General features: G+C 49.0%; 1 protein-coding gene across 4 annotated transcripts in view; it reads left to right on the plus strand.

The window, feature by feature from the left end:
- PAX7 (paired box 7) overlaps nt 1–23034 on the plus strand; it is a 153459-nt gene that overhangs the window by 60844 nt on the left and 69581 nt on the right. For all 4 annotated transcript variants that reach the window (XM_074558561.1, XM_074558563.1, XM_074558564.1 and 1 more), the window contains exon 6: nt 790–989. In XM_074558561.1, coding sequence (XP_074414662.1) covers nt 790–989 — 200 coding nt within the window. The remainder of the gene's footprint in view (nt 1–789; nt 990–23034) is intronic.

Below are 23034 nucleotides of genomic sequence, written 5' to 3' on the forward strand. Positions count from 1 at the left end.
AGGATTCCCATGGCTGTGGAGACAGGGACTGGGATTCCAGGATTTCCATGGCTGTGGCATTGAGGGACTGGGATTCCAGGGTTCCCATGGCTGCGGGATTGAGGGACTGGGATTCCAGGATTCCCATGGCTGTGGAAACAGGGACTGGGATTCCAGGATTGTCATGGCTGTGGGGGCAGAAACTGAGATTCCAGGATTCCCATGGATGTAGAATTGAGGGACTGGGATTCCAGGTTTGTCATGGCTGTGGAATTGAGGAACTGGGATTCCAGGATTCCCGTGGCTGTGGCATTGAGGGACTGGGATTCCAGGGTTCCCATGGCTGTGGCATTGAGGGACTGGGATTCCAGAATTCCCATAGCTGTGGTGTTCCAGGATTCCCATGGCTGAGGAATTGAGGAACTGGGATTCCAGGATTCCCATGGCTGTGGAAACAGGGACTGGGATTCCAGGATTCCCATGGATGTAGAATTGAGGGACTGGGATTCCAGGATTGCCATGGCTGTGGCATTGAGGGACTCCTTTTCTTAGATATTGGGAAGAAATTTCTCCCTGGAATGGATTTCCCAGAGATACCTGGGATGGTGGGAAGTGTCCGTGCCCACGGCAGGGATGGCACTGGATGGATTTCGAGGCCTTTCTATCCTAAATTAGATTATTATTGCTGCTATTAATGAAGGAACGGGACCGGTTTGGGGCTAAGAATGATTTATTACTCAGATAAACACAATATTTTTCCCTGTGGGACTGAGCCCCCTCTCCTGATGTCCGTTTTCCCCCTCTCCTCAGGGAACCGCCTGGACGAGGGCTCGGACGTGGAGTCGGAGCCGGACCTGCCGCTGAAGCGGAAGCAGCGCCGCAGCCGCACCACGTTCACGGCGGAGCAGCTGGAGGAGCTGGAGAAGGCCTTCGAGAGGACCCACTACCCCGACATCTACACCCGTGAGGAGCTGGCCCAGCGCACCAAGCTCACCGAGGCCCGCGTGCAGGTAAGGCCCGGCCTAACCGCGCGGCCTGGTCTTAGGGTCTAAGGTCTAAGCCCGCGTGTTCCCTGGAGTAACTCTGTGCACTCCTGGCTTAATCCTGCATATTCTGGTTTACCCTGTGCCACCCAGCCTAACCCTGTGCACTCCAGCCTGACCCCGCACTCCCCAACCTAACCCCACTCTCCCCAGCCTAACCCTGGGCACCTCACCCTAATTCTGTACTCCCTGGCCTAACCTTGTGCACCTCAGCCTAACCCTGCAGAGCCCAGCCTAACCCCATGCATCCTGACCTAACCCCAGTCTCCCTAGCCTAACCCTACACAGCCCAGCCTAACCCCATGCTCCCAGGCCTAACCCTGGGCCCCTCTGCCTAACCCCACACAGCCTGGCCTAACCCCATGCATCTCAGCCTAATCTCAGGCTCCCCAGCCTAATGTGTACATCCCAGCCTAACCCCACGCTCTCCAGCCTAACCTCAGTCTCCCCAGCCTAACCGTGTGTACCCCAACCTAATCCTGCAATCCCCAGCCTAACCCTGCTCACCCCAGCCTAACCCTGCTCACCCCAGCCTAACTGCACTCTCCCTGGCCTAACCCCACACTCCCTGGTCTAACCTCATTCTTCCTGGCCTAACCCTGTGCAGCCCAGCCTAATCCTGCTCTCCCTGGCCTAACCCTGCTCACCCCAGCCTAACCCCACTCTTCCTGGCCTAATCCTGCTCAACTCACCCTAACCTTGCTCTCCCTGGCCTAACCCCACTCTCCCTGGCCTAATCCTGCTCAACTCACCCTAACCCTGCTCTCCCTGGCCTAACCCTGCTCTCCCTGGCCTAATCCTGCTCAATCCACCCTAACCCTGCTCTCCCTGGCCTAACCCCGCACAGCCCAGCCTAACCACATCTCCCTGGCCTAACCCCACTCTCCCTGGTCTAACCTCGCTCTTCCTGGCCTAACCCTGTGCAGCCCAGCCTAATCCTGCTCTCCCTGGCCTAACCCCACACAGCTCAGCTAACCCCACTCTCCTTGGCCTAACCCTGCACAGCCCAGCCTAACCCTGCTCTTCTTGGCCTAACCCTGCGCAGCCCAGCCTAATCCCACTCTCCCTGGTCTAACCTCACCCTTCCTGGCCTAACCCTGCACAGCCCAGCCTAATCCCACTCTCCCCACCCAGAACGTGGCTGTTCCTTCTCTGCCTCGTCTTAACAGAGCAAAACCTTTCCTTGAGCGGGGTTCAAGCAATCAAATTAAAGCAGATTTGTACTGGAGGCTTCCAGCTGGGCAGGGACACACCCAGTCATGGGATTCCTGCAATTTGATAAGGGTGATTAATTAGGATTTCTGACTGGTACAATAGGGTGTTCACTTGTCCCAGGAGTTCACCCCATGTCAGCCCCAAGGGCTTCTTGGCCCCATTTTCTTCTCAGATTGTGGTTGGAAAACAAAATGTTCTCCTTGGAAATATGGCTCGGCAGTTTTACGGATGCGTCAGGAGGTTAATCATTGTCCTAAAATCTTGGGGAAATGTAGGAAAACCACCAGGAGCTATGTAACTCTGGGATGGTGCCCCACAGAGATACAAATCATGGGGAAAATGATTTTTAGGCATCACGTCCCCTTGGAGAGGAGCTGGGAATGAGGCAGCTCCAAGGTGGGAGCCGAGGTCAAACCCAGCTCTGCCTCTGGGGTCGTGTCCAACTCCTGTGCATTCCCACGGATTCGGGGAGGCCCTCTGGATTTGGCCCCTGCAGCGGTACCAGCTGCAGGGTTTGCATCCCCGTTGGGACTGGCAGCAAAAGTTTGGCATTTTCTCTTGGAGGCCATCCCTAGGAGGCTCAGGGGGGTGTTATTCCCTGCTGGAGCAATCCCACATTTCCCAGCCTGGCCCCGCGACGCAGATCGGATTCCGCGACGTTTGCAAGTTCCGCGTGTGAATTTTCAGACAAGTTTGGGGGATTTTTTTCTTTTCCCCCCTCCTTGGATCTCCGGGGAGCACAACAAGGGCTGGGGGGGAGGGAGAGCAGGAGATGGGAGGAGCGGGAAGGGAGGGTTTGGAGCCGGGAATTCTGACATGGACACGATGAATGGCCCTGGTGGGAGCGACACACAGAGCCCCTGATGTGTCCCACATAAAGCTGGGTCAGCGGCGTGGGCAAACAGCACCGGGATCAGGATTGGGGATAATGGGATCCCTCGGGAAGGGGCAGGGATTGAGGATTAGGGATTGGGAATTGGGGTCTGGGAGGGTCACAGCAGTGAGATGGGGACCCCCACAGTCCATGCTCCCAGCAGGAATCCTGGGCACTGTGGGAGCAGGGAAAGGCTCTCCAGGCTCTCTCCTGATGGAGAAACGCTCCTGGAATGAGTTTTCCAAAGGAAAATGAACATTTCCTAAGGAAAATTAGCTTTTCCAAAGGAAAAAGGGCTTTTCCAAAGGAAAATGGGCTTTTCCAAAGAAAAATGGGCTTTTCCAAAGAAAAATGGGCTTTTCCAATGCAAAATGAACATTTCCAAATGAAAACAGAGTTTTCCAAAGGAAAATGAACATTTCCAAAGGAAAATGGAGTTTTCCAAAGGAAAATGAGCATTTCCAAAGGAAAATGGGGTCTTCCAAAGGAAAATGGGCTTTTCCAATGTAAAATGAGCATTTCCAAAGGAAAATTAACATTTCCAAATCAAAATGAGCTTTTCTGAAGGAAAATTAGCTTTTCCAAAGCAAAATTGAGTTTTCCAAAGGAAAATGAGCCTTTCCAAGGGAAAATGGGGTTTTCCAATGCAAAATTAATATTTCCAAATTAAAATGAGCTTTTCCAAAGGAAAATGGCCTTTTCCAAATGAAACTGGACTGGGTTTTCCTGGAGGTGTCAGGACAAGGATGTGCTCACCCAGGAACTGCCTTAGAGTTTTGTGGTTTTCCCCTCTGATGTTTTGGGGTTTTGGGTTTTCCCCACCTGGGAATGGGGGTGTCCCTTACTTCTCGTTAAGGATTTTTCCCAAAAAATTATCCAGGACTTCCTGTACTGTGGCAGGTGCTGTCACCTCCCTGCGGCTTCCTCCTGGGAAATCCTGGATTTTCCTGGAGCCGTCATCCCTCTAGACTTGGCTGTGGAGACTGGAGAAGGAAATCCTCCACAACTTAGGCTGGTTTGACTTTGATCTTGGCCCAGGGAGTTCAGAAGTGTGGATTTGGTGGCCGTGTAGGATCAGGGATGTTTGGAGCCTGGGAAAGTGGCTCATTAAGGGAATGAAGCCACCCGGGGTTGGAATGCGTGAATTCCCCCCGTTTTGTTTTGCACGTTTTAACCCTGATTGTGTAGGTGGGCACAAGCTGTTGAGCAGGGGATAGAAAATGGGTGTTCCTGTGGTAAATAATGGAAAAAATGGGATTTTGAGGGAGAGCAGAGTTTAGGGAACACCATGGGATGGAGCATGAAGGATGATGAGGAGGAAGGGAAGAGCCCCAAAGCACCAGGGAGAGCACAAACATTTCCCAAGGATCTGGGAGAACGAAGGGAAGAAGGATAACCAAAAAAACCGACAAAAACCCATTAATTAATTTTAAAATGCCCTTTTTCCCTGTCCCAAGCTGGGATCTCCCTGGGTGAGGAGGCTCCTGCCAGGGCTGTGCAGCAGCTGCTCTCTGAGGCACATTCCTGCTGCCTTGCTCATTCCTGCTGCCTGGCACGGGCGCCTCCTTCCCACCACCTGATTTTCTGGATATCAGGGCTGATCTTCCACCGCCCCTTGGGATCTGCAAACATCGCTCAGCCAAGATCTTGTGCAAAAAAATTTAAAATAATAGTTCCACACAAAGATAAACCCACATGGGCACGTCCAGCAGGGAAGCTTCCCCCACCTCAGGGGCTCTCTGCTGTCTTGATTGAGTTTTTAAGCCAAGAATTGAGTTTTGGATTAAAAATGGCTCCAGTGCAGCAGGGCCAGCTCAGAGCAGGGGTTGTTTATGAGGCATGGAGGGACAGGACACAGGGAATGGCTCTAAATTAAAAGAGGAACAGCTCAGATGAGATATCTGGCAGAAATTCCTCCCTGGGAGGGTGGGCAGGGACTGGCACAGCATTCCCAGAGCAGCTGGGGCTGCCCCTGGATCCCTGGCAGTGCCCAAGGCCAGGCTGGATGGGGCTGGGAGCAGCCTGGGACAGTGGAAGGTGTCCCTGCCATGGCAAGGGTGGCACAGGAGGGGCTTTGAGGTCCCTCCAAGCCAAACCACCCCGGGATTCATTCTGTTATTCATTCCATGACTCATTCCATGACTCATTCCATGATTCCATGAAGGGCCTCGCCAACGTCTGCCCATCCTCCTCATCCCTGAGCTCCACGTGTGAGGTGGGGGCAGAGGCACAGAGGGGTTTGTGACCCCAAAGAGGGACAGGAGAGCAGCTGCCCCTCATCTGATCCTTGTTCCACTCATCCCCTGAATCACAGCCGAGGCTGTGGCTTTCTTCCTGCATCAAATTCCTATTCCTATTCCTATTCCTATTCCTATTCCTATTCCTATTCCTATTCCTGTCCCTGTTCCTATTCCTGTATCCAATTCCTATTCTTATTCCTTCCTGTTCCTATTCCAATTCCTATTCCTACATCCTATTCCTGCACCTATCCCTCTTCCTATTCCTGTTCCTATTCTTCTTCCTGCATCCAATACCTATTCCTATTCCTATTTCCATTCCCACTCCCATTCCTATTTCTCTTCCTCTTCGTCTTCCCATTTGCATTCCTATTCCTATTCCTATTCCTATTCCTATTCCTATTCCTATTCCTATTCCCGTTCCCATTCCCATTCCCATTCCAGCTCCAGTTCCAGTTCCCGTTCCTGCTCCCGTTCCTGTTCCTGTTCCCGTTCCCATTCCAGTTCCAGTTCCCGTTCCTGCTCCCATTCCTGTTCCTGTTCCCATGCCCACTCCCGTTCCCTTCCCGTTCCCGTTCCCCTTCCCATTCCCATTCCCGTTCCCATTTCCATTCCTATTCCTATTCCTATTCCTATTCCTATTCCTATTCCTATTCCTATTCCTATTCCTATTCCTATTCCTATTCCCTTTCCCCATTCCCACTCCCACTCCCGCTCCCGTACTCGTTCCAATTCCCGTTCCCGCTCCCGCTCCCATTCTCATTCCCATTCCCACTCCCACTCCCGTACTCGTTCCAATTCCCGTTCCCGCTCCCGCTCCCATTCTCATTCCCATTCCCACTCCCACTCCCACTCCCACTCCCATTTTCCCGCTCCCGCTTCCTTTCCCATTCCCGTTCCGTTCCGCTCCGTTCGGGGGAGCCGCAGGCGGTGTCCGCCCGTCCCGGCAGCTGTCGGGATAAGCGGAGCTGTCGGGATAACCGAAGCCCCGACGCGCTGACAGCTCCTAAACCCCCCGAGCCGGACGGGGCCGGGGCAGCCGCGGCGGCTCCGGTTTCCCGCGGGGTTCCGGCCGGGTCACGGCGGCGTTTGGGTGTTTGGGTGTTCGGGACGCGCATTCCAGCCCAGCCTTCCAGTGTGAACGGGTTAATCCCGGGCTGAGCCGAGCCAGGGATGAGCCCGAGCGGATTTCCGTGCGAATTCCAGGGATTTGTCGCTGTCCTGACTCAGGGAATGTCCTGGAGGAATTCTCACCCATCTGTGAGCTCCCCTTGCCGCCCTCCCTGCCAGAAAACAACCCGCGAATGTCCCGGGCATTAGGGAATTAACAGGAATTCTCTCCGTTCATTTAGCGGTAGCTTTGATTTTGATCTTGGGTGTTTTCTGGGATTTTTCACCCGTTTTTGTGATTATCTCACGGATGATGTCAAAGTTTTGATGTGGGGGAAAAAAAACCCCAAAACTCTTAAAAGGGATTTTGTGACAACTATGAAGCTTTTCTCCCTGGCATTCCTGGTGGAGGGACTTTTTCCCAGAACAATCCATTTCCCATAAACAACGGGGAATTTGTTTGTGGGGTGGAATTCACCAGGAAAATCCTTTTGGCAGGAGATTCTTCTGTAGGTGTAGAAATGACCTCTCCAAGCGATGTCAGTGTCACAAAAGCCACCAGGGCTGGCAGCCATGGGGCTGGGGAGCTGGAAATAATCCCTGTCCTGGACAATCCCAGTTGTGGAGTGGTTTTCCCAAAGCTGTTCCATTTTTAGGGTGGGTTACCAACAACCCTCGCTGCCTATTGCTGTTATTTCACCGGCAGGAAGAAATGGGAAGTAAAACAAAACTGTCCAAATTATCCACTTCTAACTTGGAGATTTCTCCAATATTTTTCCACAAATATTCCCTGGAGCAGAGGGAATATTTCCAGATATTCTCCTTCTTCTCCCAGTGCTGTGATTGAGCCAGAGATTGAAGGCTCTGAAATTTTACACCCAAAAAATCAGCCTTGATTTTTCCCCCCAAAAGTCTTGGAGCAATTCTGGGATCTGGGAGCATTCCACAGAAATGTGGATTTTTGGGGATATTTCATTCAGCAGCACCTCGGCCCCACAAAAGGAATTCCATGGGTGGCTTCAGTATTGGTTAATTACAAATGTATTTATTTTTTGCTGTGAGGTAGGATTAGGAGAAAGGTAAAATAGGTTTTTAAAATTAAATTAATAAATTATAAAACCATTTATTATTAAATTAATAAATTATTTTAAATTTAATAAATTAATGAATTTATTATTTAGTAATTAAAAGAAAGAGCAGTAAGAATTAGGATGAAATTTTTAGAATACCTTTTTTGTTTCTTAACATTCCATTTGCATTTACATTCACCACACCGAGAAATTCCCTTTTCCATGGGAAGGAGCTGCAAGATCCAGCAGAAAATCTTTCCCCACCTGAGCTTCAGGCGAGGATGAATTGCCTGAATTTGAATTCTTTTGTGAAGGGCCTGGGGTGTGAGGACAGGGGAATGGGAATGGAAATGGGAATGGGAATGGGAATGGGAATGGGAATGGGGAATGGGAATCGGGAATGGGGAATGGGAATGGGGAATGGGGAATGGGGAATGGGGAATGGGGAATGGGGAATGGGGAATGGGGAATGGGAATGGGGAATGGGAATGGGGAATGGGAATGGGGAATGGGAATGGGGAATGGGGAATGGGAATGGGGAATGGGAATGGGGACAGGAATGAGAATGAGAATGGGAATGGTGAATGGGGACAGGAATGGGAAGGGGGAATGGGAATGGGGAATGGGGAATGGGGAATGGGGAATGGGAATGGGGAATGGGGAATGGGGAATGGGGAATGGGAATGGGGAATGGGAATGGGAATGGGAATGGGAATGAGGAATGGGGACAGGAATGGGGAAGGGGAATGGGAAATGGGGAATGTGGAATGGGGAATGGGAATAGGAATGGGGAATGGTGAATGGGAACATGAATGGGAAGGGGGAATGGGAATGGGGAATGAGGAATGGGAATGGGGACAGGAATGGGAAGGGGGAATGGGAATGGGGAACGGGGAATGGGGAATGGGAATTCTCTGGGGGAAGGAAGGTTTAGGTGGGATTTTGGAAGGAAGTTCCTGGCTGTGAGCTGGGGAGGCCCTGGGAGAGAACAGCTGGAGATCCCTGGAAGTGCCCAAGGCCAGCTTGGAGCACCCTGGGCTGGTGGGATGTGTGGAAATGGGAATGGGATCATCCTGAGGGTCTGTAGGGCCGGCTTATTTAGGGCAGGGAATCCATGACCCAAGGGGAGAATTTCACAGCAGAAAATGCTCCCTGGAGCCTGATCCCCGTCCTTTGGTGGATGGAGGATCCTCTGATGGATGGAGGGCTGGAGGTGCTGCTAACCCAGCCTGGCTGAGCCAGGAAGAAGCAGAATCTGCCCCTGGCACCTCCTGCAGCTCCCAGGGGTGCCAACAACAAAGCTGGCCCCGAAATGTTCCAATGCAGCTCTTAAAGCATCCAGGTTGGGCTGCCAGGAGAAAAATACTGATGAAATATTTATTTAAGATAAATATATTTTTATATATTTAATAATATCTATATATTATATATTATATATTATATATTATATATTATATATTATATATTATATATTATATATTATATATTATATATTATACATTTAGAAATAGATTTTTAATATATTTAATAATTTTTCTAAAATATTGCAATTTTCTCACAGCACCCAGCCCTTCCTGGTTGTTTGTCACCTTCCCCAAGTGCTAGCTCAGATCCAGGGATAATCAGGGAAGCAAACACAGGGAAGGGCTTAAAGTTTATATTTAGTAATATTTAATATAAATTATAATAATTTATAGAAAGTTAAAATTTTATTTTTATTTAATACAACATTTTATTTATATTTTATATAAATAAATTATAATAATTTATAGAAAGTTTATATTTGAGTTTAGCAGCATCTCCTCTGCCAGCTGAAATCACTCCTGCCAAGGGAGTGATTACCAATGTATTTATTTTTTTGTTGTGAGGTAGGATTAGGAGAAATGTAAAGTAGGCTTAAAGTTTTAAAAGGGTATCTAGAAAAATTTATTAACAGTAATTAAAAGGAAGAGTAATAAGAATTAGAGGACAATTTTTAGAGTGCTTTTTTGTTTCTTTACATTACATGGTCTGAGGTGTGCTCAGATCCACGGTTAGACTGGGATAATCAGGGAAGCAAAACATAGGGAAGTTTTTAAAGTTTATATTTTATTTGAATTTAATAAAAATTATAACAATTTATATAAAGTTTATATTTGATTTTAGCGGCATCTCCTCTGCCAGCTGAAGCCACCCTTGGCAAGAAGTGATTAAATTTTTAGAATACTTTTTTATTTCTTTACAGGGTTAGACAGGGATAATCAGGGAAGCAAAACACAGAGATGGATTTAAAGTTTATATTTAATTATATTTAATATAAATGATAATAATTTATATGAAGTTTATATTTGATTTTAGTAGCATCTCCTCTGCCAGCTGAAATCACCCCTGGCAAACAAAACTTGTAAAATGTGGAGCTGGAAAACACAGATGGCAAACAGTGGCCAAAAGCTGCTTTGTTCCCTGGCAATATTATTTTATTTATAAATATTATTAATTCTGTGCTGAGGGGTAAAGCTGTGGCACTGGGCAAGGCAGGGTTTGGAGCTGGGAGATTCAGCCTGGCTTTAGGACGGCTCATGTGGAGGTGGAACCTCTATCCCATTCCCCTCATCCCATTCCCTGTTATTCCACTTTGCTCTATCCCACTATTCCCTCTATTCCCTGTTATCCCAGGGAATGGGATAACAGGGAATGGGATAGAGGGTAATGGGATGGAGGGGAGTGGGATAGAGGGAATGGGATAGGGGGAAGGGGATGGGGGGGTGGGATTAGAGGGAATGGGATAGAGGGAAATGGGTTAGAGGGGGAATGGGATAACCTCTATCCCACTCCCTTCTATCCCATTCCCCTCCATGCCATTCCCTTTTATTCCATTCCCTCTAATCCCACTCCCCCCTATCCCACTCCCTCTAATCCCATTCCCCTGCAATCCCATTCCCTTCTATCCCATTCCCCTCCATCCCATTTTCCCCCTATCCCATTCCCCCTAACCCCATTCCCTGTTATCCCATTCCCCCTCTATCCCATTCCCTGTTATCCCATTTCCCCTATTCCATTTCCCTCTATCCCACCCTCCCATCCCATTCCCCCTATCCCACTTTCCCCCTATCCCATTCCCCTCTATCCCATTCCCTGTTATCCCATTTCCCCCTATTCCATTCCCCGCTATCCCATACCCTGTTATCCCATTCCTCCTATCCCACTCCCCTTTATCCCATTCCCCTCTATCCCATTCCCTCTGTCCCATTCCCTCTAATCCCACTCCCCTCTATCCCATTCCCTCCTATTCCATTCCCCTGCAATCCCACTCCCCTCTATCCCATTCCCCCCATCCCACTCCCCTCTATCCCATTCCCCTGCAATCCCATTTCCCTCTACCCCATTTCCCCCCTATCCCATTCCTGGTTATCCCATTTCCCCCAATCCCATTCCCTCCAATCCCATTCCCTTTTATCCCATTACCTCTATCCCACTCCCCCCATCCCATTCCCTTCTATCCCATTCCCTTTTATCCCATTCCTTTCTATCCCACTCCCCCCTGTGCCAATCCCCTCTATCCCACCCTCCCATCCCATTCCCTCTATCCCATTCCCTCTGTCCCATTCCCTGTTATCCCATTCCCTCTAATCTCATTCCCCTCTATCCCACTCTCCCCTATCCCATTCCCTGTTATCCCATTCCCCTCAACCCCATTTCTTTCCATCCCATTCCCCCCTATCCTACTCCCCTCTATCCCAGTCCCCCCTATCCCATTCCCCCTTATCCCATTCCCTTGAGGAAATTTTTAAGCAACACTGCAGCCCTAGAGAAACCAATGTCCCAATGAAATATTTCCTTGCTCACAAGAGTTTGTTTAACCAAAACCAGGTGGTTTCCCCAAAAAACCCCTCCTCACCTGTTCACTGCAATCCCACAAACAGCTGCCACCTCCAGGAGCTGGGATGTGCCGGCAGAAATTCAGGCTGAATTCCCTGGATAATCTCATTTGTGAGGAGCCATTTGTTCTGCTCCACTAACCTGGTTTAGAATGGAATATTTCATATTTCATATTATTTATCTCCACCACATCACCCACCAGAGGAGGAGGCTCAGCACTGAACCAGAGCAGGGACAGCAGGAAAAAACCCAAAGGGTTCCCAAATCTGGGTGTCCTGCTGGGAACTTTTTTCCTGTTCTCTCAGGAATCATCTCAGTGGCCTTGGTGATGCTCCCACGTCCCTGGTGTCACAGCCAGCACAGGAAATGTCCCCACTGCGGTTTTATGGGATTTAGGGGATCCCACATGGAAGGGTGGAGCAGGGAATATCCTTGGGGTCTCCCCAGCTCCTCCCTAAAACTCCCCTGCATCCCCTGAATTCCAGATTTTGGTAAGATGGACAACGCCCTGCTCTGTTTTGGGAGAGGCCCTGACCTGGCAAAATCCCCTTGGAATCCCCCATGGAATATTTGGGGTATTCTGACCCAGCAGAATCCCCTTTTTCCAGCTGGGAAAGACCCTGAACTGTTCCTATAGAATATTTGGGGTGTCCTGAGACAGAATCCCCTTTCCCCAGCTGGGAAGGGCTGTCGGCCCACCCTATGGAACATTTGGGGTGTCTTGATCCCCACACCCAGCAGAATCCCCTTGTTCCACCTGGGAAGGGCTCTCAGCTGATCCTGTGGAATATTTGGGGTGTCTTGATCCCCATACCCAGCAGAATCCCCTTTCTCCAACTGGGAATGTTCTCAGCCAACCCTGTGGAATATTTGGGGTGTCCTGAGGCCCTGGGCTGGGAGAATCCCTTTGTTTCACCTGGCAAAGGCCCTCAGCTGATCCTATGGAATATTTGGGGTGCCCTGAGGCAGAATCCCCGTTTTCCAGCTGGGAAGGGCCCTCAGCCCACCCTATGAAATATTTGGGGTGTCTTGATCCCCATACCCAGCAGAATCCCCTTTCCCAGCCGGGAAAGGCCCTCAGCCAAACCTGTGGAATATTTGGGGTGTCCTGATCCCCTGACCCAGCAGAATCCCCTTTCCCCAGCTGGGAAAGGCTCTCAGCTGACCTTTTGGAATATTTGGGATATGTTGAGGCCCTGACCCAGCAGAATCCCCTTCCCCAGCTGGGAAGAGCCCTCAGCTGACCCCATGGAACATTCTGGGTGTGCTGAGGCCATAAAAGAGCCTTTCCCACCTGGTTCCTGCAGCCCCTGAGCACAAACAGGTGCTGCAGCTCCTTGGCTTTCCCAGCCCTGTTTCCATTTATTTCCTCATCCACCCCATCCATCTTTCTCCCACATCAAGTCCTGATTAGGCTGAGCAGGAGCACAACAGGGTTTTTTTTTCCCTCCCACAGGAGGCTCTTTTTGACCTTCCTTTCCTCTCCTTGTCTGACAAATTGTGGGAGCTGACCCAGAGCTGGGATAATTCGCTCCAGCCCCATCCTGGCAGGCAGCTGCTCCAGCAGGGTGTCTGGGTTTGAAAAGACAGGTGTGTGCTGAGCAAGGCAGGAGGGTCCCCTGAAATGGAAAATGTGAACCCTCTCCCCCTCTGAACTGTTATAAATTTGAAATTAAGAGGCTCTCAGGTAAAGATATGAGAACAGGAATAACAGTTCTTTACTAGAGAGGAAAAATTTTAAAACAAACAAAACAAAAACAAATTAAAAACCAATGCAATAATACAAAACAACACTGACAGAGTCAGAACAGGAGCTGTGTGTCAGGGTGGTGGCACAGCCCCATCCCAGGGTGGCTCAGCCCACCCTGCAGTGCCAGCTGTGGCTCTGCTGGAGCAGGGATCCTGGGGTGTGACCGTGTTCACAGGGCTCTGAGGGTGAGGGAAGAGATGAGGATCTGACTCCATGTTTCAGACGGCTGATTGATTATTTTATGATATATATTATATTAAAACTATACTAAAAGAATAGAAGCAAGGATTTCATCAGAAGGCTGGCTAAGAATAGAAAAGGAAAGAATGATAACAAAGGTTTGTGGGTAAGACTCTCTGTCCAAGCCAGCTGACTGTGATTGGCCATTAATTAGAAACAACCACATGAGACCAATCCCAGATGCACCTGTTGCATTCCACAGCGGCAGATAATCATTGTTTACATTTTGTTCCTGAGGCCTCTCAGCTTCTCAGGAGGAAAAATCTTTTAAAAACAATTTTTCATAAAAGATGTCTGCGACACGAGAAGGGTGGAGTTTTCCTTTGGAGCTCCAGGGCTGCTGGAGATGGGCCTGGGCTCCCTCTGGCCATGCAGGGAGCACAAAGCTGCTCCTCTGGCAATGCAGGGGGCAAAGGCTGCCCTGGTGTCCCAAAGCTCAGATTGGATCCAGGTAGGAATGCTTGGCTCCTCCCCTGGGCGGAGCATCTCCCCATGGGATGCTGGGATTGGATCAGCCCTGCAGGGACACTCAGTGGCCATGGACAGCAGAGATCTCCTGGAGGATTGGTTGTGGAAGAGATAAAGAAAACTGCCCAATTATAGAATTTAACTGCCCCACAGATAGGAATAGAACACACAGCCCCATTTCCAGCCTAAGACACAGAGATGGGTGGCCTGGGGGCTATCCAGGGTATTCAGGATATTCAGGATATCCAGGATATTGAGGACACCCAGGATATTTAGGATATTCAGGAGCGTGTCTGAGCAAGGTGCAGTGGCACAAGGACTCCTTGGGTATCTCCATCCCAGATTTTTCCATCTGATCTCTGCTCCCCCTCAGCAATGCCAGGTGGTTTCTAGGACACGTTTCTTTCTTTAAGGCATTATTTGGGAACTGATCCGTGGGGAAAACCCCGAAAGCAGCAGGTACAGCTCCTCTGCTCTTGGGAAGAACCAGCAGCTGCTGATTTTCCTGCTGCTGATTCTTCCCCCAGCCCTTTCCCCTAGCGCTGGCCCCAAATTCTGGGTTGGTTCTGTAGGGTCTGGGAAGGGAGTTTGGGGTTTTTTCAGTACGATTTGAGAAAAGAATTTGGGGTTGGTTCTGCAGGATTTGGGGAAAGGAGTTTGGAGTTGATCCTGCAGTGTCTGGGGAAAAGATTTTGGGGTTGGCTCTGCAGGATTTGGGGAAGAGATTTTGGGGTTGCTCTGTGGGATCTGGGGAAGAGATTTTGGGGTTGTTTCTGCAGCATCTGGTGAAGGGAGTTTGGGGTTTTTTCAGTAGGATTTGGGGAGGAAGTGTGGGGTTGGTTCTGCAGGATTTGGGAAGGGAGTTTGGCGTTGGTTATGAAGGATTTGAAGAAGGGAATTTGGGGTTGGTTTTGCAGGATTTTGGGGGAGAGATTTTGGGTTTTGTTCTGCAGCATCTGGGGAATGGAGTTTGGGGTAACCCTGCAGCATTTGAGGAAAGGAGTTTGGGGTTGGTTCTGCAGGATTTGGGGAAGGGAATTTGGGGCTCGTTTTGCAGGATTTGAGGAAAGGAGTTTGGGGCTGGTTCTGCAGTGTCTGGGGAAGAGATTTTGGTGTTGGTTCTGCAGGATTTGGGGAAGGGAGTTTGGGGCTGTTTCTGCAGATTTGAGGAAAGGATTTTGGGGTTGGTTCTGCTGCAGTTGGGGAATGGAGTTTGGGGTATTTTCGGCAAGATTTTGGAAGGGATTTTGGGTTTGGTTCTGAAGGATTTGAGGACAGGAGTTTGGGTTTGGTTCTGCAGTGTCTGGGGAAGAGATTTTGGCGTTGGCTCTGCAGGATTTGGGAAGGGAGTTTGGGGCTGTTTCTGCAGATTTGAGGAAAGGATTTTGGGGTTGGTTCTGCAGCATTTGAGGAAAGGAGTTTGGGGTTGGTTCTGCAGGATTTGGGGAAGGTAATTTGGGGCTCGTTCTGCAGGATTTGAGAAAAGGAGTTTGGGGTTGGGTCTGCAGTGTCTGGGGAAGAGATTTTGGTGTTGGTTCTGCAGGATTTTGGAAGGGATTTTGGGTTTGGTTCTGCAGCATTTGAGGACAGGACTTTGGGTTTAGTTCTGCAGCGTCTGGGGAAGAGATTTTGGCGTTGGCTCTGCAGGATTTGGGAAGGGAGTTTGGGGCTGTTTCTGCAGGATTTGAGGAAAGGGTTTTGGGTTTGGTTCTGCAGTGTCTGGGGAAGAGATTTTGGTGTTGGTTCTGCAGGATTTGCAGAAGGGAGTTTGGGGCTGTTTCTGCAGATTTGAGGAAAGGATTTTGGGGTTGGTTCTGCAGCATTTGAGGAAAGGAGTTTGGGGTTGGTTCTGCAGGATTTGGGGAAGGGAATTTGGGGCTCGTTCTGCAGGATTTGAGGAAAGGAGTTTGGGGTTGGTTCTGCAGTGTCTGGGGAAGAGATTTTGGCGTTGTCTCTGCAGGATTTGGGAAGGGAGTTTGGTGTTGGCCCCCAAGGTGTGGGAACCCTTCTGTAAGCACAGCCTCAGAGAAACCTCCCCGGCAGCTCCCAGCCTTCCTCCTCTCCCTCCTCTCCCTCCTCCGTGCGGCTGCGGCGGGCCAGGCTCCACGCCAGGCTCGCCATGGTGTAACAGGATCCCGTGGCAGGGAATCTTTCGGGGCTGATAAACCCCGAGCAGGCGGGAACTGAAGGCAGGTTCCCTTTGAAGTGCACCTCGCATTACAGCGAGCTGCTCCAGCCTCGGGATTTCAACCACCAATAAAATGATTTATGAGCATAAAAGGCCCCAGCCACCTTTGAGCTGGGGGAAGGGGAGGAATTGCAAACGTCATTAGCTGCAAAGGCTCTGCTTTTTTTTTCTCGGGGTTAGGAATGAGGGGCAGAATGGGCCTGTTAAGGCGATAAAATGAAAAACTAAAATTTAATTTATTAACAATAAATTAAATAATAAAACACGTGTGTATAATAATATATATATTATATATAGCAACATTTAACTACTTTATTAAAATAAATTAAATAAAATATTTATAATATATAATAACATAGATTATCTATAATAATATTAAAATACTTTGTTAACAATAAATAAAATAATAAAATATTTATAATAAATCATAATATATAATAATATTAAAATACCTTATTAACAATAAATAAAATAATAAAATAATCTATTTATAAGATATAATAATATGGAATAGAATACAGAATATAATATAGAATATAATGATATATTGATATAATTTATTAACAATATGGCACATGCTCGTGGGGCTGCAGTCTCCAGCCAGGCTCGGTGGGAAGAGCTGCTTTCACCTCCTGGGAACCTCTTTTGGTGCAGGTGGATTTTTTAATGTTATAATTTTTCATTTGTTTGGCTCCAGCAAACACCAAGGTCTTGCACTGACTCTGGCACCTTCCGTAGTGAATCTCAGCTGGCTGAGTGTGGAAATGGCCCAAAACGTGAAAAAATAGGGGGTTTATCCTCAGTTTAACCTGTGTAAGGACTCAAATGGGCTGATTTCAATCCCAAAAGCAACAGTTTTCCTGGAGTCACAGGAGGAGCGTAATTAGGAACTGGATTTCCTGGCTGATAATCCTCTCCCTTGGAGTTTATCTTCCCTTTCTTCTCCGACACTGCAGAGCAAAAAGGCTCATCCCCAGGGTGGCTCTACCTGGCTGTAAAGGGATCCCGAGGATCCTTTTATCTCCGATAAAACAAAGGAATGACACCGGGTGGGGGAGGCAGGGCGGGAGGCGCCGCTCTCGCACAGGTGGATTTTAATCCCGAACAGATTGAAAGCGTGAATGAGACAAAAATCCCCTCACACGGGGCATGAAACGGCACAAATCTGTTCCGAGCTGTGTTTTGATCACACAAATCAGACCCCAGGGCAGCCAAATCCTCCTGTCCCACCTTAGAACATCTCACTCCACATCTTCTTCCACCTCATCCCAGCTGCATTTGCAGTCTCTGGCTCTTGGTTGGGAAAAGGAAAAGAACTTTCCCACCCTTGGGGAGGTCAGAAATCGCTGGGGTGGCTTTGGCACCTTCCTCTTCCTCTCTCTGTGCCTGGATTCGGATCTTGGCCCTGGTTTGGCTTCAGGTGCTGGATTTTGATGTGCTGATCTCTGCACTGGGATCTTGATCTTTGTGGGGTGGCTCTTCCTGCCCCAGCCTTTTCCTCTGCAAAGAAAGGTTTATTCCTCTTTTTTCCTCTGCAAAGAAAGGTTTATTCCTCTCCTCTTCCTCTGCAAAGAAAGGTTTATTCCTCTTTTTTCCTCTGCAAAGAGAACATTTCTTTCTCTCCTTTTCCTCTTCAGAGAAAGGTTTATTCCTCTCCTTTTCCTCTGCAAAGAGAACATTTCTCTCCTTCTCATCTAAAAGATTTATTTCTCTTGTTTTCCTCTGCAAGGGGGTTTCTTTCTCTCCTTTTCCTCTGCAAAAACAAAGTTTATTTCTCCTCTTTTCCTCTTCAAAGAGGTTTCTTTCTCTCCTTCTTCTCTGCATAGACAAGGTTTGTTTCTCTCCTTTTCCTCTTCAGAGGTTTTTTTCTCTCTTTTTCTCTACAAGGAGGTTCATTCCTGTCTTTTCCTCTTCAGGAGGTCCCTTTCTCTCCTTTTCCTCTGCAAAGACAAAATTTATTTCTCCTCTTTTCCTCTTCAAAGAGTTCCCTTTCTTTCCTTCTTCTCTTCAAAGACAAGGTTTACTCCCCCCCTTTTCCTCTGCAAAGGGAAGATTTCTCCTCCTTTTCCTCTGCAAGATTTGTTTTTCTCCTTCTCCTCTACAAAGTTTATTTCTCCTCTTTTCCTCTTCAAGGAGGTTCCTTTCTCCCTTTTTCCTCTGCAAAGACAAGATTTCTTTCTCTCCTTTTCCTCTTCAAAGAGGTTCCTTTCTCTCTTTTTCTTCTGCAAGGAGGTTTATTTCTCTCTTTTCCTCTTCAAGGAGTTCCTTGCTCTCCTTCTCTGCAAAAGCAAAGTTTGTTTCTCTCCTTTTCCTCTTCAAAGAGGCGTCTTTCTTTCTTTTTCTTTGCAAGGAGAACATTTCTTCCTCTCCTTGTCCTCTGCAAGGAGATTTATTCTCCTCTTTGCCCTGGAAAGAGGTTTCTTTCTCTCCTTTTCCTCTGCTAAGACAATGTTTATTTCTCCTTTTTTCCTTTTCAAAGAGGTTTCTTTCTCTCCTTTTCCTCTGCAAGGAGAACATTTCTCTCCTTTTCCTCTGCAAAGATCAAGTTTATTTCTCCTCTTTTCCTTTTCAAAGAGGTTTCTTTCTCCCATTTTCCTCTCCAAAGACAAGGTTTATTTCTCTCCTTTTACTCCAAAGACAAGGTTTATTCCTCTCCTTCTCCTCTCCAAATACAAGGTTTATGTCTCTCCTTTTCCTCTGCAAAGACAAGGTTTATTTCTCTCCTAAGCACCAGAAATCCCCAAGCTGTGGCGGTGGAAGGCAGTGAGAGTTCAGGAGCAGAGCAGTCCCACAGCCCCAATTCCACACTGGAATTTCCACCCATGCAGGACCAAAAAAGACCCGGGGGATCCTCTTTGCATGACCAGGGCACACAAAAGGTTATTTAGGTTATTCCTTTATTCCTTTGTGCTGCTCCCCGCTCCCAGAACCTTCCATGGACAGGGCTGGATGAATGCAAAGTGCTCGGGGTCCATTCAGGGCTGTCCCCTCAGCCCTGTCCCAGATTTGGGGTGTTTGGGTGCCAGGAGCCGCGGCCCCGCTGGCCCCGCTGGCCCGGAGCTCGCAGGATGGGGGTGACCCATTTCTGTCACCCTCTGAGGGCTCTGGGCAGGCAGGGCTGGGTGCCAAGGACCTGCCAGGGCCCCACAAACCTCCCAGAGCTCACTGGCACCACGAAGGGAGCCGGGGGGCTCTGGTGTTCGTGGTGTGAAAGGCAGCGGGAAATGGGGCCTGGCTAGGCCTGGGGCCTGCCTGAGGCACCGCGGGCCCGGAGAGGGGTTTGGTAAAATGGGGCCAGAGCAGCCCAGGAACCCCACAGTGACCCCAGAGCAGCCCAGGAACCCCACAGCAACCTCAGAAACCCCAGAGTGATCCCAAAGTGATCTCACAGGGAACCCCAAAGCAATCCCAGAGCAACCCCAGAGTGACCCCAGAGCACCACAGGAACCCCAGAGCAACCTCAGGAACCCCACAGCAACCTCAGGAACCCCAGAGTGATCCCAAAGTGATCCCAGAGCAGCCCAGGAACCCCAGAGTGATCCCAGAGCAGCCCAGGAACCCCAGAGTGACCCAAAAGCAACCCCAGGAACCCCACAGTGACCCCCAGAGCGGCTCAGGAACCCCACAGCAACCTCAGAAACCTCAGAGCAACCCCAAAGTGATCTCACAGGGAACCCCAAAGCAATCCCAGAGCAACCCCAGAGTGACCCCAGACCAACCTCATGAACCCCAGAGCAACACCAGGAATGAGGAACAGATCCAGGGAGCCCCACAGCAAACCTACAGCAACCCCAGAAACAGGAAACAGATTCCAGGAACCCCAGAGCAGCCCCATAGGGAACCCCAGAGCAACCTCAGAGTGACACCACAAACAGGGAACAGATCTGGGGAACCCCAGAGCTACCCAGGAACAGAGAGCAGATCCAGAAACCCACAGCAATCACACAGGGAACCCCCAAGTGATGCCAGAGCAACCCCAGGAATGGGGAACAGATCCAGAGAACCCCAGAGCAACCCCAGAAACCAGGAACACATCCAGGGAACCCTAGAGCACCCCAGAAATGGGGAAAAGATCCAGAAACCCCACAGCAACCCCACAGCGAACACCTCAATAACCCCAGAGCAACCCCAGGAATGGGGAACAGGTCCAAGAACCCCAGAGCAGCCCCACAGGGAACCCCAGAACAACCCCAGAGCTCTCTAGAAATGGGGAACAGATCCAGAAACCCCAGAGAAACCCCAGAGCGACTCCAGAAATGGGGAACAGGTCCAGGGAACCCCAGAGCAACCCCACAAATGGGGTTTGATCAAACAGCCTCCACAGCACCCCAGAAAGGAGGAACAGATCCAGGGACCCCAAACCAACCCTGAGGGGAAGCTCAGGGGACCCTCCCCAGCAGGCAGGAAGGGGAGGCAGAATGCCCTGGCTGAAATTTGCCTTTTCCTGTAAGAACAATGCCCAGGAATGGGGAACTGTTTGTAGGAAACTTGATAGAAAAGCGCCCACTTTGAGATTGGGATCCTGTTTGGGGCTTGTGGGACCGCGGTTCTGTGGTGTCTGGGAAGGGAGTTTGGGGTTGGTTCTGCAGGATTTGGGAAGGGAGTTTGGGGTTCTTTCAGTAGGATTTGGGAAGGGAGTTTGGGGTTGGTTCTGCAGGATTTGGGAAGGGAGTTTGGGGTTTTTTCAGCAGGATTTGGGGGAGTTTGGGGGTGTCTGTGCAGTGTTTGGAGAAGGGAATTTGGGGTTGGCCCTGCAGGACTGGGGAAGGGAGTTTGGGGTTTTTTCAGTAGGATTTGGGAACGGACTTTGGGGTTGGTTCTGCAGCATCTGGAGAAGGGACTTTGGGGTTGGTTCTGCAGGATTTGGTGAAGAGAATTTGGGTTTTTTTCAGCAGGATTTGAAGAAGGATGTTTGGGGTTGGTTCTGCAGGATTTGGGAAGGGAGTTTGGGGTTGGTTCTGCAGATTTAGGGGAGAGATTTTGGGGTTTGTTCTGCAGGATTTGGGAAGGGAGTTTGGGTTTTTTTCAGCAAGATTTGGGGGAGTTTGGGGGTGTCTGTGTAGTGTTTGGAGAAGGGAGTTTGGGGTTGGCCCTGCAGGATTTGGGAAGGGAGTTTGGGGGTTTTTCAGTAGGATTTGGGAACAGACTTTGGGGTTGGCTCTGCAGCATCTGGAGAAGGGGGGTTGGGGTTGATTCTGCAGGATTTGGTGAAGAGAGTTTGGGGTTTTTTCAGCAGGATTTGAAGAAGGATGTTTGGGGTTGGTTCTGCAGGATTTGGGGAAGGGAGTTTGGGGTTGGTTCTGCAGATTTAGGGGAGTTTGGGGTTTGTTCTGCAGGATTTGGGGAAGCGAGTTTGGGGGTTTTTCAGCAGTATTTGAAGAAGGGAGTTTGGAGTTGGTTCTGCTGCAGTTGGGGAAGAGATTTTGGGGGCTGGTTCTGCAGGATTTTGGAATGAATTTTGGGTTTGGTTCTGCAGGATTTGAGGAAAGGAGTTTGGGTTTGGTTCTGCAGCACCTGGGGAAGAGATTTTGGGGTTTTCTCTGCAGGATTTGGGAAGGGAGTTTGGGGTTTTTTCAGTAGGATTTGGGAAGGGAGTTTGGGTTTATTCTGCAGGATTTGGGAAGGGAGTTTGGGGTTGGTTCTTCAGGATTTGGGAAGAGAGTTTAGGGTTGGCCCCCAAGGTGTGGGAACCCTTTTGTAGCCCAGCTCCTGCTCTGAGGCTGAGCAGCTTGGGAACCTGATGGAAGGGGGGAAGGTTTCCCCCACTCCTGATTTTTGCTCAGTTTTTTTCCCATTGCTGTGAAATTCAATCGTGTTTTGCAGCTCTTGAGGCCTCCCAGAGCCCAGCAGCTGTGTTCTCATCTGGCCTGAAAGCTTATCCTCGTGAACCCCAAACAGAGCAGACCTGAGAGCTCTCTGTGCTGAAATGGAGCAAACCCAGCCCACCAGGCAGCTTGGGCAGCTCTTTTTGCTCTGCAGAAAGGAGATTTTCCTCGATAAAACACTCAGTAAACACTTTTTACCCTGCAGAAACGAGACTTTCCCCAATAAAACACTTGGGAAACCCTTTTTACCCTGAGGAAAAGGGATTTCCCCTGGTAAAACATTGGGAATTTCTTTTTACCCTATAAAAGGAGATTTCCCCAATAAAACACTTGGGAAACCCTTTTTGCTCTGCAGAAAAGGGATTTCCCCTGGTAAAACACTTGGGCAGCCCCTTTTACCCTACAGAAAGGAGATTTTCCCCGTTAAACACTTGGGAAACCCTTTTTGCTCTGCAGAAGGAGATTTCCCTCAATAAAATACTCGGGAATTTCTTTTTATCCCGCAGAAATGGGATTTCCCCCAGTAAAACACTTGAGAAACCCTTTTTACCACGCAGAAATGGGATTGCTCCTGATAAAACATTTGGGAAACCCTTTTTACCCTCAGAAAGGAGATTTCCCCAATGAAATGCTGAGGAAACCCTTTTTTCCCTGCAGAAAAAATTATTTCCCCTGATAAAACACTTGGGAATCTCTTTTTATCCTGCAGAAAGGAGATTTCCCCAGTGAAACATTTAGGAAACTCTTTTTACCCTGCAGAAATGGGATTGCTCCCAGTAAAACATTTAGGAAACCCTTTTTACCCTCAGAAAGGAGATTTCCCCAATGAAATGCTGGGGAAACCCTTTTTTCCCTGCAGAAAAATTATTTCCCCTGATAAAACACTTGGGAAACCCTTTTTACCTTGCAGAAAGGAGATTTCCCCAGTGAAACATTTAGGAAACTGTTTTTACCCTGCAGAAATGGAATTGCTCCCAATAAAACATTTAGGAAACCCTTTTTACCCTGCAGAAAGGAGATTTCCCCAGTGAAACACTTGGGAAACCCCTTTTGCTCTGCAGAAGGAGATTTCCCCCGATAAAATGCTTAGGAATCTCTTTTTATCCTGCAGAAATGGGATTGCTCCCAGTAAAACATTTAGGAAACCCTTTTTACCCTGCAGAAAATGAATTTCCCC

This window comes from Zonotrichia albicollis, chromosome 25 (assembly GCF_047830755.1).
Source record: "Zonotrichia albicollis isolate bZonAlb1 chromosome 25, bZonAlb1.hap1, whole genome shotgun sequence".
NCBI lineage: Eukaryota > Metazoa > Chordata > Aves > Passeriformes > Passerellidae > Zonotrichia > Zonotrichia albicollis.